The sequence below is a fragment of the Gadus macrocephalus genome, chromosome 20 (assembly GCF_031168955.1).
Source record: "Gadus macrocephalus chromosome 20, ASM3116895v1".
Classification (NCBI taxonomy): Eukaryota; Metazoa; Chordata; class Actinopteri; order Gadiformes; family Gadidae; genus Gadus; species Gadus macrocephalus.
In genome coordinates this window covers 22,519,794-22,534,350 of record NC_082401.1, presented here as the reverse complement: position 1 = coordinate 22,534,350, position 14,557 = coordinate 22,519,794, and the positions used below count along the sequence as shown (strand labels likewise).

Sequence of the window (14,557 nt, the reverse complement as noted above, 5' to 3'; positions counted from 1 at the left end):
AGCATTATACAGGGGCATATGCGAAATGGATATGCGATACCCAGTAAAACCAAAATAAATAGATAAAATTGTTTTTCTAACATAAGCCTTCCAGAACTCCCTGCCAGCAGGCGTCGCTCATCAGCACAGAGTTTAATTTACCGATGACTGGTTTTCCTTTCATCGCACGCAGATTTCCTGACATGCGTAGAAGTGAAAATAATATTTGACAATGGCTGAAAAGGCAACTAAAGAGCGGTTATTGTCTGTTTTGGATGATTTGGAAGTTTTATCCAGGTAAAGCACTTCGAGATCTTAGAGTATCAATCTTTTTCATTTACACCTTCTCATACGGAAGTTGGTTTCCTAACTAAGATAGTGTACAAACAGTTATCCATCTCCCAATGAAAATGTAAATGACTTCACAGCTTTAAAGACTTTAATACTTTAAATAACATTCAAAAATACTCTCCCTGCATGCATTTCCTGAATGTATAGTCTTTTATTTTAGGGAGCTGATAGAAATGCTGGCCTTATCCAGAAGCCAGAAACTCCCGCAAGCAGGCGAGGATACACAGGTATGACTTCATGGATCTGATCCGATGCTTTTCGTTTAATCTTTTATTCAGAAGATGCAACGTCAGATGTTGGTAAATAACAGACAGTCTGAGTGTGGGTTTGTTTGTGTGGGTACGTTAGATCCTAGATCTGCTGGTCCAGAGGGACAGGGAGTTGCAGGAGCTGATGGAGGTGGGCAGGGAGCAGGGCCGGGTCCAGGAGGAGATGCTCCTCCTGGAGAAAGAGGTGGAGAAGAGAGACAGCGACATCCAACAACTCCAGAAACAGCTGAAGGAGGCAGAACACATCCTGGTTGGTACACCTTCTACTACAACTAGTGTATTACTACATATATTACTATATAAGTATAATATAGTCATACTTTTACTACTACTCTTACTAATGCCTCTAGGTCCATTACTACTACTACTGTATCACTAATTCTAGTTCTAGTATTACCACCCGCTACTAGCTGTACTGCAGGACATACTCTGATGGTTAAGCTTTTCGACTCCCAAAAATATTCCCAAGTCTACCTTAAGGCATACTTGAGCAAGATTCGCTAACCCCTGATGTGTATCTTGACTCACTTTGGATAAAGCAGCTAAATAGTTAAATTGACTAATGCTGTTGTTAATACTGCTTGGGCAGTACCTCAGCATGTAGTTCTAGTTGTCAAAAGCAGGAGAAAAAGCAGGAGAAGAGCCAGCAACCCTCTGGTTGCTGGCTCTTCTCCTGCTTTTGACGAGGTAATTCTTGATTAATAGCTGTGGACACAGCTACCTATTTAAAACAACTATATATATGGTCCTGTATATTTTTTCTGTCTGTGTTTTTATATATTTCTCTCTTTATCTCTCTCTGACTCTCTCAGGCCACAGCTGTCTATCAAGCAAAGGAGAAACTGAAATCTATTGACAAAGCCAAGAAGGGTAAGCTTGGCACTCATCCTCCTCACTTCCTGCTTTTCCTCCAATGAGAGAGAAGCTTTTTGTTTGACTTTTACCCTGAGATCTGAAGCGGCGGTGTGTTTTCCAGGGAGCATCTCATCGGAGGAACTCATCAAGTACGCTCACCGGATCAGTGCCAGCAACGCTGTGTGCGCTCCGCTCAACTGGCTCCCAGGTACCACCGCCGGCCTCTCAAAAACTGTTATTCTGGGTCAAATTATTTCGGGCAAAACTATGCTCAAGTGTTACATATACCTGCCGTAGTTATGCCTACATCACCAGCATATCCCTCTGCTTATTTACATTTGAGGTTTGCAAGTAAAAGATAACCTCTTAAAAAAATCGTCCATGAACGATAATTCAAAGCCTCCACGTCTAAATGAAATAAATTATGCAGATTTAGAAAATATGCTTTTTCCTAAATCCGTCAAAAATGTCAGGGTTTTGCTAAAGCTTGAATAGGCATTATCTCAAATTACTCACGGGTGGCAATTGCAATTTAGTTACTGTTTGACACAGGCATTGGGCCGTACATTCGGTTCAGGGCAAAGATGCGTAATAAGACGCAGTTTATACTACGGAGTGGTTTATTTGTGGTATTTAGAAACACACAACCACTTTTTACCACTCCTGCGATTTATAGAAAATGCATTTTTATTTAAAAGAAATACGATATTCTGTATAGCATAATCCGGTTAACACCATGCTATTAATTCTTTTTGTAATCGTGTTCATACCTGGTTATTAATCCTGTAGGTAATGTTTATACCAGGTTATTAATCTGTTTTTTGTTATCCTCTTTACACCAGGCGATCCTCGCAGGCCATATCCAACAGACATGGAGATGCGTAGTGGACTGCTGGGTCACATGGCTAACCTGCCGACCAATGGCGTGAACGGACATCTGCCAGGTGACGCACTGGCTGCTGGGAGATTGCCAGGTCAGTCTAGTCATAGAGTCTCCAATTTAGACCGGTCTGTATACTCCAGATTCAGACTTGAATATGCAAAAAATGCTGGATATATAACAGAAAACAATGCGTATTCTGTATATATATATATACAACTTAAACCTTTTGAAAAATTGTTTGATCAGTTAGGATTTTCATCCCTCTTGGTTCATATCCTCATGTATGGTTTATATCGCCCTGGATGAAAATCCTTTGTCTTTCATCTTAGAGTTTAGAATGGTATGAGAACACTGTCAGTGTTAAAGTTTTAACCTGTTCCCCCCTCTTTCCCCAAGACGTCTTGACCCCCCAGTACCCCTGGCAGTCTTCTGACGTTTCCGTGGGGATGCTGCCCCCTCACCATGGCAACGACTTTGGTCTGGAGCCGCCCGGTCATAACAAGGAGAACGAGGATGAGGTGGAGGCCATGTCAACGGACTCTTCCAGCAGCAGCAGTGACTCTGACTGAGAGAGAGAGAGGGAGAGGGAGGGAGAGAGGGAGAGGAGAGAATCTGTGTATGTGTGTGTGTCGAAGTGTTTCCTTTAACCTACAGTCTCAATCTGTTTTCTCCACAGCTGACCACATTTAAATGATCTATTCAACTGATTGCCTAATTTCTGTCCAAATCCCCTCAGAAACCATCTACCTTCACTCCAGCTGTTTTAAGTGTGTATCTGTGAATTATTCATCCCTCCCAAATTGCAAACGGATCCAGATACAAATCTCCTATTGGTACACCTTTGTTAGTGTCTGTTTTACTAAATGGGTCTGGTGTGAAATGTGAAACTGTAATTCAGTACAGCAGTATACGCAGTTCATGGCTTGAAGAAACAAACCAAAGTTTTGATTTGATTTTCTTCAAATGTATATAGGTATGTACATACTCACCTTGTAAATAAACATTTGAATATGTTTCAGGGTCGTTTTCCTTTTTCTTTCAGTGGGTGTACGAAGAATTAATTATTGTGTGTGTAATATGTATTGCAAATGTTCTCTATTGCCTTATTCTTATTTTAAAAAATGATAATTCTTTGTCGGCTACTTGCCTGTACTTTCTATTCTGACATTCACATTTTCTGTCTCAGACGAATTAACTAATATCTTATCAAACTAAAAGTAAAAATAATAAAAAAAACTATCTGTTTTGTATTTTATATAGGTACCATTATGTATCTATATATTTATGTTTAAATAGGAACCTTTTTGCTGAGCTCTGGGTCGTAGAGGAATGTGTGCATCTGCAAAAAAAAAAGAAGCCTGCTTGTCTCATCGCGCAGGCGCAATAGATAATTCTGCAGCAGAGGAAACATGGCGGCGTCCCTGATCTGTAGCCGCTTGACGGCCAGCCTGAGAAACTCCGGGGCCAAGACCACTATTACCTCCGCTTCAAAGGTGAGCTGGGTTCGAAATTATAGGGAAGAGTCTTGGCTTTCAGTAGACATGTCGATTAGGGTGTTTGGTTGTCCTTTACGGACAAAATCTGGGCGTAAAACGGAGCAGGGTCAACCCTGACATTAGCTCACTCTCCATTGACTTTCCATTGGCGTGCTAACCAGAGCTACTGCTAGCAAGCTGTCAGCGCCCAAGAAGAAAACACAGCTACTCCATTACTAGTATCACATCTATTTGTCCTTTTTGAGAAAGGTTTTGAACAACTCCTCATTTCTGAAACGGCAGATGATAATGTTTCATTAAATGGCGACCGTAGTTGCCCGGTGACCTCCAGCAGTTGCTGTCAGTGACGTCACTGGCCCGTTTGACGGACTGTCTGCCCAAACCTCCCCGGTAAAATGATTATTTATATTAGTTTTAAGTTCTGAGGTGCTATACGGGGTCCTGAGATCCTGGTTTAAGCCTCGGCTGTGTTGGCAATGTTTTGTGGCATCACCATCTCCTCCACAAGCTAGAACATGTCACAACAACAACACTATTAATTATCCAAAGCATTTTTTTTTATGTAAACCGCATAACCGATAGGACAATATATTGGAACCCTTCCCACAATAGCATGTATGTAAATACTGGGTTTCTTTAGTTGGTTTTGTTGGTATAAGTTGTGAGCTGTTAGCCACATCTCTCAACAGCTCTGTTGAGAAATCTCTCAGATTAAATTGAATGCCTAGTCAGTGATTTCTCGAGCCTCCAGTCAATGGTTCCTGTTTCCAAATCACTAATAAACTTGTTAGATGGCCTCACTACAAATATCAGGTATATGGTGTTTTCTGGGATTATTATTATTGGATGGTTAGAGATGGTTAAATTTAGGTAGTAGGTCACAGAATGTCAGTTTTAATAGGTTGCAGATTGTAACCTACCTAATGCATAAACTTTGGGTATTAGGTGAGATTCTTACATTTAGTTACTTGGTTGGAGTTACATAAGGTGGTAATTGATACATACCTGTTGATCAATTTATCAAGAGATAAATTACAGATGTTAGAGATGGATGTGGTATGGGTGAAGCTGCACCATGCAAGTAAGGATCAAGAAAGTGTGTGTATTGCACCGTGTGAATGTGGTATTAAATGGGTATGTATGTATGTATGTATTGTATGTATGTATGTATGTAGTAAGACCCCCCTCACAGCGCCCTCATCAGGAAGGCATGTAAACAAGTTTACATGAAAACAACAGCTGTCTCAGAAAGTGTTAATCTATCTTCTCCAAGCTCTGCATACTTTTTTATGTATCCACATTTTGTACTTTGGGAAATGTATTTCTTAAAATATTTGTATGCCTCGCTATACTATAATTTATTTTTGGCCTGAAAAATGGTAAATGCAACAATTTGCCCCCTGGTCAATAAAAAAATCGGAATCTGAATTTGTAAAGCAGCCTATCTCGGACCTCACTTTGGTTAGTAAACACTCCCTCCTCTTCCCTCCCCCCAGGTTCTCGGTGGCTCCTCGGGTCTTCTGGGTTGCCATGGCAGCCAGCAGCAGCAGCAAAAGAGGGGTCTGTCTCTGCATGAGTACATGAGCCTTGGCCTGCTGAAGGAGGCAGGGATCGCCGTCCCTGATGGCATGGTGGCCAGCTCCTCTGAGGAGGCCTACTCCATTGCCAAACAGATCGGTGAGGACATGATACTTCCTATGATGTGCTAACCCCAACCTTAGACCACTTCTACTATCTGTATATTATATCCGATCCTAGACCGCTTTTACCTGCATGGGGGTAGAATTCAAGGGGCTTGGTATGAAAGCATACTTCCTTCCTTTGACTGGGTTACATATCAAATCAAACTTTTTTCAGAGATATTTTCATGCAAAAAAAGCATGCATCCCTTACATAACAGGGAAATAAAAGGACAACACAACACAAATGTAAATTACATCCAACATATATATGATTGTTTAAGCTCCAGTATTTATCTTTAGTCCTTGAGGCCTTTGAACTGCTGAGATTCATACCAGCAGAGATATGCACGATGACCTGCTCACTCTGAAGGACCCTCAAGCTGACCGATAACCTTCTTGGGCTATAAATACACACACACACACACACACACACACACACACACACACACACACACACACACACACACACACACACACACACACACACACACACACACACACACACACACACACACACACACACAGAACCCTATGTACTTGCATATGAAGACACAGAGTCTAAACATAGTGCTAGTTCAGTGCCATGACCTTTAGAAGTTGCTCCACAATAACTTCACAGAATTTCAAGCAGGATAGTCTATTGGTTAGGAGATTTGACTCGCAGCCCCAAGGTACTGGCTGAGATTTCTCTAATGTCTGCCTGTTGCCATCCTAGATCCAGTGGCCATAATGGTTTCCTCTTCCTTAATTACGTATGTCTTTGTATCATACCTATCGACCCCTCCCATTTTTCATGGGATTCTCCCGTATTTTACCCTTCAAAAGTGTTTAAAATGTTTGCGTGTACCTGCCTCTACATTTCCTAAAAAAAATTGAAATGTGTGTGTAGACTCCAAGGATCTGGTGGTGAAAGCCCAGGTGCTGGCCGGAGGCCGAGGGAAGGGGACGTTTGAGGGTGGGCTGAAAGGAGGCGTGAAGATCGTCTACTCGTGAGTTGATATCTCCTACGGACCTCTCAAGCATGGCTAATGTCCTTTCAAACATAGTATCTGCTTTCCTATCCTAGCCATCTCTTGGAAAAACAGTATTTCCTTTCCCATACACTTTCTTATTTTATATCATCACATAATGATTTTCAATTTGCGTAAATATTTAAAATAGGTAAATCTTATTTCAGAAAGATATTGAAAAGGTCAGCTACCATCACATTGAAAACCTTGATGACTTAACGTAGTCTCAGTTCACTTTCCTGTCTCCTCCTTTCTCCCTTCGATTCAAATTTAAATTTCTATTTAACAATAAAAAATGATATATATATTATAATATTTCAACAAAATCATATAATGACAATGCAAAAATGAAAATAGAGTGTACTTTATTAAGACTATTCATTAATTATAATATTACTGTTCCTCCATCCCCCCAGACCAGAGGAGGCGCGTGACATCTCCTCTCAGATGATTGGTCGGAAGCTGTACACCAAGCAGACAGGGGAGGCGGGGCGTATCTGTAACCAGGTGTTCATCTGTGAGCGCAGGTATCCTCGCAGGGAGTACTACTTCGCCATCACCATGGATAGGTCTTTCAAGGTCAGCGCACACACACACACACAGTCCCGTGAATCATTGTAGCTGTAGTTCCGTATCAGCGCTAGATGGGGCTAATGTCTGTGGCATGGTTAGCCACCCGCTGAGGTATCAGCTGTTGTGGTGGCTCTAGGGAACAGGGAAAGCAGGCAGACACAGCTGCTGCTGCTCCTTTGTGTTGCCAAGTTACCAAATCAAAGTGGTCCTGATTGGAAACAGAAACCATGACCCCTTGGATGGCGAACCCTCCTGGAGGTGTTGGAGGGTCGGCTGGGTTAACTCTCTCTGCCTCTCTGTCCCCGTCTCAGGGCCCTGTGCTGATTGGCAGCTCCCAGGGTGGCGTGAACATCGAGGATGTTGCGGCGGAGAACCCCGACGCCATCATCAAGGAGCCTATCGACATCGTAGAGGGCATCAAGATGGAGCAGGCCGTTTCGGTAGCCACCATGTATTTGCATAAATATAAATACGTAGCAGGAATTACCAGCAGGACCTGTGTGTACTAGAGGTGTGTGTCCCTTGCAGCTAGAGTGCTAGCGGTGTATGTGACTTACGGTCACAGTTCTACGTGTGTGTGTGTGTGTGTGTGTTACTTTTAGATAGCTGAGAAGATGGGGTTCCCGCAGCCGCTGGTGAAGGAAGCAGCAGAGAACATGATCAAACTGTACAACGTCTTCATGAAGTACGACGCATCCATGCTGGAGATCAACCCAATGGTGGAGGACGCCTCGGGCATCGGTACACAAACAAACGCACACACAAGGCAGACAGAATCTCAAATAAATACACAGGGACTGCCCTTTATCATCCTGAATGGTCTGGCTCTGATGTTAAAGTTATATCCATAGTGCAGTCACACATCAGTAATAGATTGTTTATTGTACCATCATTCTATACATTGACTGACTGCTACGTCCTCTGTGGTAAAATAATCGTGACCCCTGAACCTTGCAGTGATGTGCATGGACGCCAAAATCAACTTTGACTCCAACGCGGCGTATCGCCAGAAGAGGGTGTTTGACATGCAGGACTGGACCCAGGAGGACCCTAGGGACCGGCAGGCGGCCAAGGCAGACCTCAACTACATCGGCCTGGACGGCACCATCGGCTGCCTGGGTGAGCGCACGGCTACGCACCTAGCACACCTTACACCTGAAGCAGTATGAACAGTTCAGCGCATAGCATGTTGGCAAAGATCCATCTCATTTTAACGTACACACAAGGGGGCAGTATAGCGTCTCCGGCCCTAAGTGGGCATGAAGCGGCCGCGCAAATCGGTAAAACGGAATTGTGAGACTGTCACAGTGTTCGATTTTTCTGGCTGCATTCATTTTGTTCTCATGTCTGGCTGTTAAACAAAATCCAAAACACTAGGTTCCTTGCTCGACCAATCAGCAATTACTTGTGGCTAGCATCCACAGTGATAGGTGAAACATTGCTGACCTCTAACGCAAAGGTTAAGGTCCATGACAGGCAAATGGGAAATGTTTAGGCCAGTCGCAATAACTTTGTTAGACGATGTATTGTCCCATAAGTAATTACAGGCAACTATATTATTATAATTTTAAGACCATTTTCATGGCAAATAATATAATTTAATATATATAATAATATAATGGCATGATAATGCGAGTATGCCCTTTTCAAAGAGCAATTAACTTAGATTCTTAAGAATAATCAGACATATGAACTGGAATGTAAAATGTCTTTCTCAAATATTTCGCTAGATACTAACAAACAACTGAATCGCGTCAACTATTTACATCAGTCACGATGCAGATATGCAGCATTTTCAAATAAGAATCGCCTTACTGAGAAGACGGATGGATTCAAGCCTCAATCTCATATAGCCAGTAAAGACGAGCTTCTGCTCCGTCCTTGAACCCAAATATCCTCTGTATTTGGAGGATTCATTTCTAATGGAGCTTCAATTTTTTTGTGTAAAACAGTGCAGTGAATAGCAGTTTGTGGATGAGGGGAATTATGATAAGTGGCAGTGTTGTGGTGTACATTTGGAGTTTAGATTATTTTATTGACGTGGGGAAAAATCGCAATCGACAATCGCCATACACAAACCAAACAAGGCTACATATCTAGAACAATTTGGCCTCCATGCTCTTACGTGTTAACTTAACCCTTTAAGTCAACGGAGCTGGTCTGGCGATGGCGACCATGGACATCATCAAGCTGCACGGTGGAACGCCCGCCAACTTCCTGGACGTGGGGGGTGGAGCCACGGCTCACCAGGTGACGGAGGCGTTCAAGCTCATCACCTCCGACAGGAAGGTGAGACACGGACCCAACGCCGACAAAGCAAACAACGGCAGCACACAAGAAGCGTGTGAACCGGTGATGAGATATGAACGTATGTACCGAATGTGTTTCCAGGTCCAGGCCATCATGGTCAACATCTTTGGGGGCATCATGAGGTGTGATGTCATCGCTCAGGGCATCATCATGGCGGTCACGGATCTGGACCTCAAGATCCCTATCGTTGTCCGGTTACAAGGTACACGCGATCTCCCACTCTCTCTCCACCACTCTTTCTCTATCTCAAGATGGCCATCGTAGTCTGGTCACAAGGTTCAACCAACCTCCCTCTACCACGCACTCGTTCTCTCCGATGCATTGGTCATCCATCATAGTCAGTTTATCAGACCTAATGATGGCCTTCAGCTATGGATTTCACACTGTAACCTGTGAGTCTGCTTCTGTTTGACGGGTCTTCCCACTGGTACTCTTCAGTGTAAGAAAACCAGAATGGCTTGACAGTTGGTCCGAACGTAACTTAGGTCGTTGGATGTGTGTGTGCGTAGATGTAACGGTATATGTTATGTGTTTGTAGGGACCAGGGTGGACGACGCTAAAGCTCTGATTGCCGCCAGTCCTCTGAAGATCCTCGCCTGTGACGACCTTGACGAAGCTGCCAAGATGGTAACACACGCAGACGCACACACACACACACACACACACACACACACACAATTCCTACAAACAAACACACACACAATATTCCTATACAAACATTAATGCCTGTACACAAACCCACACATACCAATGCCTGTACACAAACCCACACACACTAATACCTTTACAAACACAACCACACGTATACAGCTGTCCATCGGCAAAGTGCCTCATTGAAATGGCCGACTGCCTCTACAAACCAATTCCCTCTAAAAGTATGACGATGAATATGTGCGAGCAGGTTCATTCATAAGAAAAGATAGGCTTTTATTCGCCTTCATATCATATAGGCCTGCCATAATGACTTGTAACCCACAGAGCGCAATTCGCGTTGCTTGTACCACAGTTGACACATATATCCACATTTTGTAAAATCATACCCACACAAATATTTCACAATCCACAAATGCATAACTTTTACTTCTGCATTTGTGGATCTCATAGTTTTGTCCAATGTGTATTGCAGCTGATCTTTAAAGTGTGGCTGCATACATAGCATACACCTCTAGATGGCGATATGCAGATTTAAGTGCTGCCTTGGTCAGAAAAGAAGAGTTTAAATAAAATGCATTGAATAACAGGGCTCATTTTAGAGAATTTTCTTTACCATTGCGCCACATTCGCTCATCAAAGTGTTGCATTGTCTTTCTTTATTAGATCCAACTTACTTCACTATTGACCAATGACCACCACAATGTTTGTTCTCACACAAAGGAAAAAAAAATGACTGTCATACATTGCTTTCTTACAAACACACACACACACCCTTGATTATAACGCAGTCATTGGGGTCCCTAAATGAATGATAAACTTTTTTAAATGTATACATTTCCGAAATCGTATCTTAGCGAGAATCAAATGAGTTCACGTTATAGTGAAGGTAAAGAATACACACTTTACATAGGTCGATGAAACTAGTGGTACAGTAATGGATCATGGACACATCAGAATTGAGTAAAATATAACCGATGCATTGCTATGGAAACCTTCACTCATGCTGTCGCTGTTCTGATCCATCGAGGTGAGATTATTATGTTCCGGAAGACACCATCCTGTCAGCCACCGTTTCAACAGCACAACCTTTATCTGTCGGCCGCTGTGATTGGCAGGGGATGACCAGCCCCGTTTGTTGTCATGGAGACACTATGCACACTATCTTAGAGCGGTGTGCTTCCGTCACGCGTGCTAAAGTGAAATATGCCGCGGCTGGAGCCGGAAATTTGCTAATTAGTGTAGAGTAAACATGATGTTAACACGGAGCAGAACCGATGTATCCTCGTAAGACCATCATCATATCCATGTTTGTGTTTTGCAACTATTATCAGTATGGCCTTGGCTGAGCAGCAGTTGGTCTCCAAATACGGCAGCGGGCATATTTAGTTAAAAAACTCCAGCTAATCAGGCACGCTTTGGCCAAATCCAGTTGGAAGTAAAGCAAACACTTGTAGTAATCTGAGAAAAGCCTTCCATGCAGATTTGTGTTCATCTTCATCAACCATCATTATTCTGTTTATTCTGGGTAAAAACTGTTTTGATCGCGACAGTTTCCTTGGATTCTTTGAGTGCGGTTCGTTATGAACTGCAACTTCCAACCCTAGCGCTCATTTTTCAATCGACTCAAATATGAACTACTGTTTACCTGCCCCATGTTGGTGGATTGTAATCGCCCTCCCTCCCTCTAACTCCCTCCAGGTGGTGAAGCTCTCTGAGATCATCTCGCTGGCCAAGGAAGCCCAAGTGGACATCACCTTCCAGCTGCCTATCTAAACCTCCCTGTACCCCAACCCCCAACCCCTCTACTGTCAGCTGTTCCCATCACACACGTACCCAAGCCACGTACACTAGGTCAACACATCGTACAGCTATGGTCAAAGCTCTCCATCGCTCGCTCTCACATCACTCTCTCTCTCTTTCTCCTTCCCTCTCTTTCTCCCTCCCTCTCTTTCTCCCACCGCTGGTATGGTGACATCACACAGTCTCAGGTTGTACTCCGAGGTCATTCAGAGGTAAACTATTTGATATCTATTTTCTAGGTCAGGTTGGTCCCCATCCCCCTTCTCGTGACCTTTTACATACTAACTTAAAGCACACAACAACCCACTCACTCCTATTTCCCTCAGATATTTGAGACTGACTTTCAAAGCTATCTCTATCCCAACTCCTCAAACTGCAAAAGAGTTTGGCTAAACTGAGCTATGAGTGCATTCGTGATGCTGGTTGTTACTGCCATGACAGGAAATTCCTTCCTTTGGTTATAGTCTTTAGGCATCCCTAATTGTAGTTCTTAGGCAGCTTTGGTTGTATATTTCTGGGATCTTTAGTTTTAGTCCTAACTAAGTGTCTTTGACTATTCAGCAGAACATACGAATGTCGTACCATCGGTCTGTCAATGTGGTTATCTGAGCCCTAGACTAGGCTCTTCCTGTACCCCTATTACTCAGAAGCTAGCTCATGTTCCTCTATTAGCGTTTCTCTAAATCCTATCTCTTATTAGCCTGACGATAACTCCTGTAGCTCCTCCATTAGCTCCTGATCCTCCACGACCAGCCTGAAGCTAGCACGGACACACTGAGGTGACGCATGGTGATGGACCTCACCTCTTTGTCTCTTTTCATTATTCAGTGGTCCTATTTTTGAGCTTAACTCCTTCAAGCGAGCTACCCCTCTACACTCCAAGAGACAGGCACACACTCTAAAGGCTAAAGGGACTAGGTATTAGCAAGCTATTACGCCACCGTCTTTCAACTAATTTCTCCCTTTTAGGATATCCTAATCCGTTCACAGCACGATTCTTTAGGACCTGCAGCGGCTATTAAACCCGATGTAAAACAGAGTTGATGCCAGATAGGGTAAACTTCACCTCAACGGTTGTAGACGCCAACATGCAGCAAACATAGATTTGTTCTGTGTTTGCTAACGTATGCTAGATGTATGTTGGCAAATGCTAGCTAGCCGTGTGAAGGCTATTTCGGGCTAGTTGTGTGTTTGCTTACGCAACATAGCGCTGTGTTGCTTAGCTGTGTGTTGTTTAAGGCTAGGTGGCTGTGTGTTGACTAATGCCAGATAGTTGGTTGTTGGCTAATGCAAGCTATGTTCTGATTTATGTTCTGAAAACCCTAGTAATGTCAAATTAAATAACATTTAGGTTCTTGGTTCAGCACTGATAAGGTATTAATGCGGTTAGTACATCATACTAGTATTCCTGCAGTATAACTGCATTTGGCCAGACTGGTCTAAGACGACAACTGTTTGTGTTGTGTCATCGTACTACACATCATAGCAATCCCTCAAACAACCTTATGAAATCTCACTGACTGGTGTCCAAATCAGAACTGTACATCTTTTCTCTTCTCTCTCTCCTCCCTCCTCCCTCCCTTTCACAACAAGGTGTAATTGAGCTGTCGGTCGTTTAATGTATCTTGTAAATAACCAAACGGATGCTCTCTCTTTCTAACGTATTTATGGTCCTCTGCCGGGGTACCGCAGAATGAAAATACAAAGAATAAAATGCTGGTATGCCACGTTTGTAGTTCACTGTCTTTCTTCAGCCTGTAGTTTCCTAGGAATGTAGATGTCACATTTATATACCAGACATCTTGTCGTGGGGGTGCGTCCCGATTTTCATGATTTACATTGTGCATGTAATGCACATTGATTACATCTGCATTGAAGCTGCAACTGAAAATGTATCCTGCTACACAACATTCTAGAAACCTGTTGTTTGTGTGATGTGTACAAATAAAGTAAGTTCTTATGGTAGTCTTTCTTCCGGTATCGTCATGACAACCCTTTACCACTGGCCACTGTAAAATTACACGATGCTCCTCTGCTCTGCAATCATGTCCCCAATCTATCATCCATCACATTTTCTGGGATTGATTGATAATGGCTTTGAAATCCTCCGCCCAGCCTCGTTAGTCTGTTAGCCTGTTGCTAGACGACGAAGATCACTTGTCAAAGATAAATGGAGCTCAAGTCAGCAGGAAAATATTAGCTTCAGAGTGGAGTGGACTCTTTAAAAGTTTTTAAAAAGTCAAGTTCCTCTAGTACCAGCAGCTCAACTGTGTGCTGAGGTAGAACTGTGTCTAGTCTTCCCCTAAAATCCTCTCTGACTTCAAATGTAAGTAAGGACCCACAGAGGTCAATACATGAGAGACCGCCTAACTGGGCTGACGGAGGATTTAGTCTAAACGTTTGTCTAACGTCACTGGTCGTTGCTGTCGTCTACAATCACGAGCACACACACGGACCCACACATTGTTTTGCAGCCAATACATCAGCCAAGTCAATACACCTCTAGGTGGTTTCAGAGTACATCTGTGTGTCGTGAGGTTGGTGATGTGTTGGTTATTATGATTGCAGGGGTGGTATTGAAGATGAGACGAGGAATATTATGAGGCTGGTGATGGAAGTGGAGATGATTGTTCAACCGGCTTGAAAGCCAGCGTGTGCCGCTAGCATTGTGTGTAGCTACATGGCCATGAGGCTG

General features: G+C 43.1%; 2 protein-coding genes across 2 annotated transcripts; both read left to right on the top strand.

Moving 5' to 3' along the window:
• The first annotated feature begins 123 nt into the window (after positions 1–123).
• On the top strand, positions 124–3,350 carry med4 (mediator complex subunit 4). The gene is made up of 7 exons (XM_060040654.1): positions 124–276; positions 491–557; positions 679–849; positions 1,412–1,469; positions 1,576–1,662; positions 2,297–2,428; positions 2,734–3,350. Exons 1-7 carry the CDS (start codon positions 212–214, stop codon positions 2,904–2,906), a joined length of 753 nt encoding a protein of 250 aa, XP_059896637.1. The 5' UTR covers positions 124–211; the 3' UTR covers positions 2,907–3,350.
• A 327-nt stretch (positions 3,351–3,677) lies between these two features.
• On the top strand, positions 3,678–13,593 carry sucla2 (succinate-CoA ligase ADP-forming subunit beta). Its single transcript, XM_060039395.1, has 11 exons — positions 3,678–3,830; positions 5,330–5,510; positions 6,405–6,504; positions 6,942–7,104; positions 7,410–7,538; positions 7,701–7,839; positions 8,056–8,217; positions 9,245–9,387; positions 9,490–9,610; positions 9,947–10,035; positions 11,761–13,593. Exons 1-11 carry the CDS (start codon positions 3,747–3,749, stop codon positions 11,833–11,835), a joined length of 1,386 nt encoding a protein of 461 aa, XP_059895378.1. The 5' UTR covers positions 3,678–3,746; the 3' UTR covers positions 11,836–13,593.
• Positions 13,594–14,557: the final 964 nt, after the last annotated feature.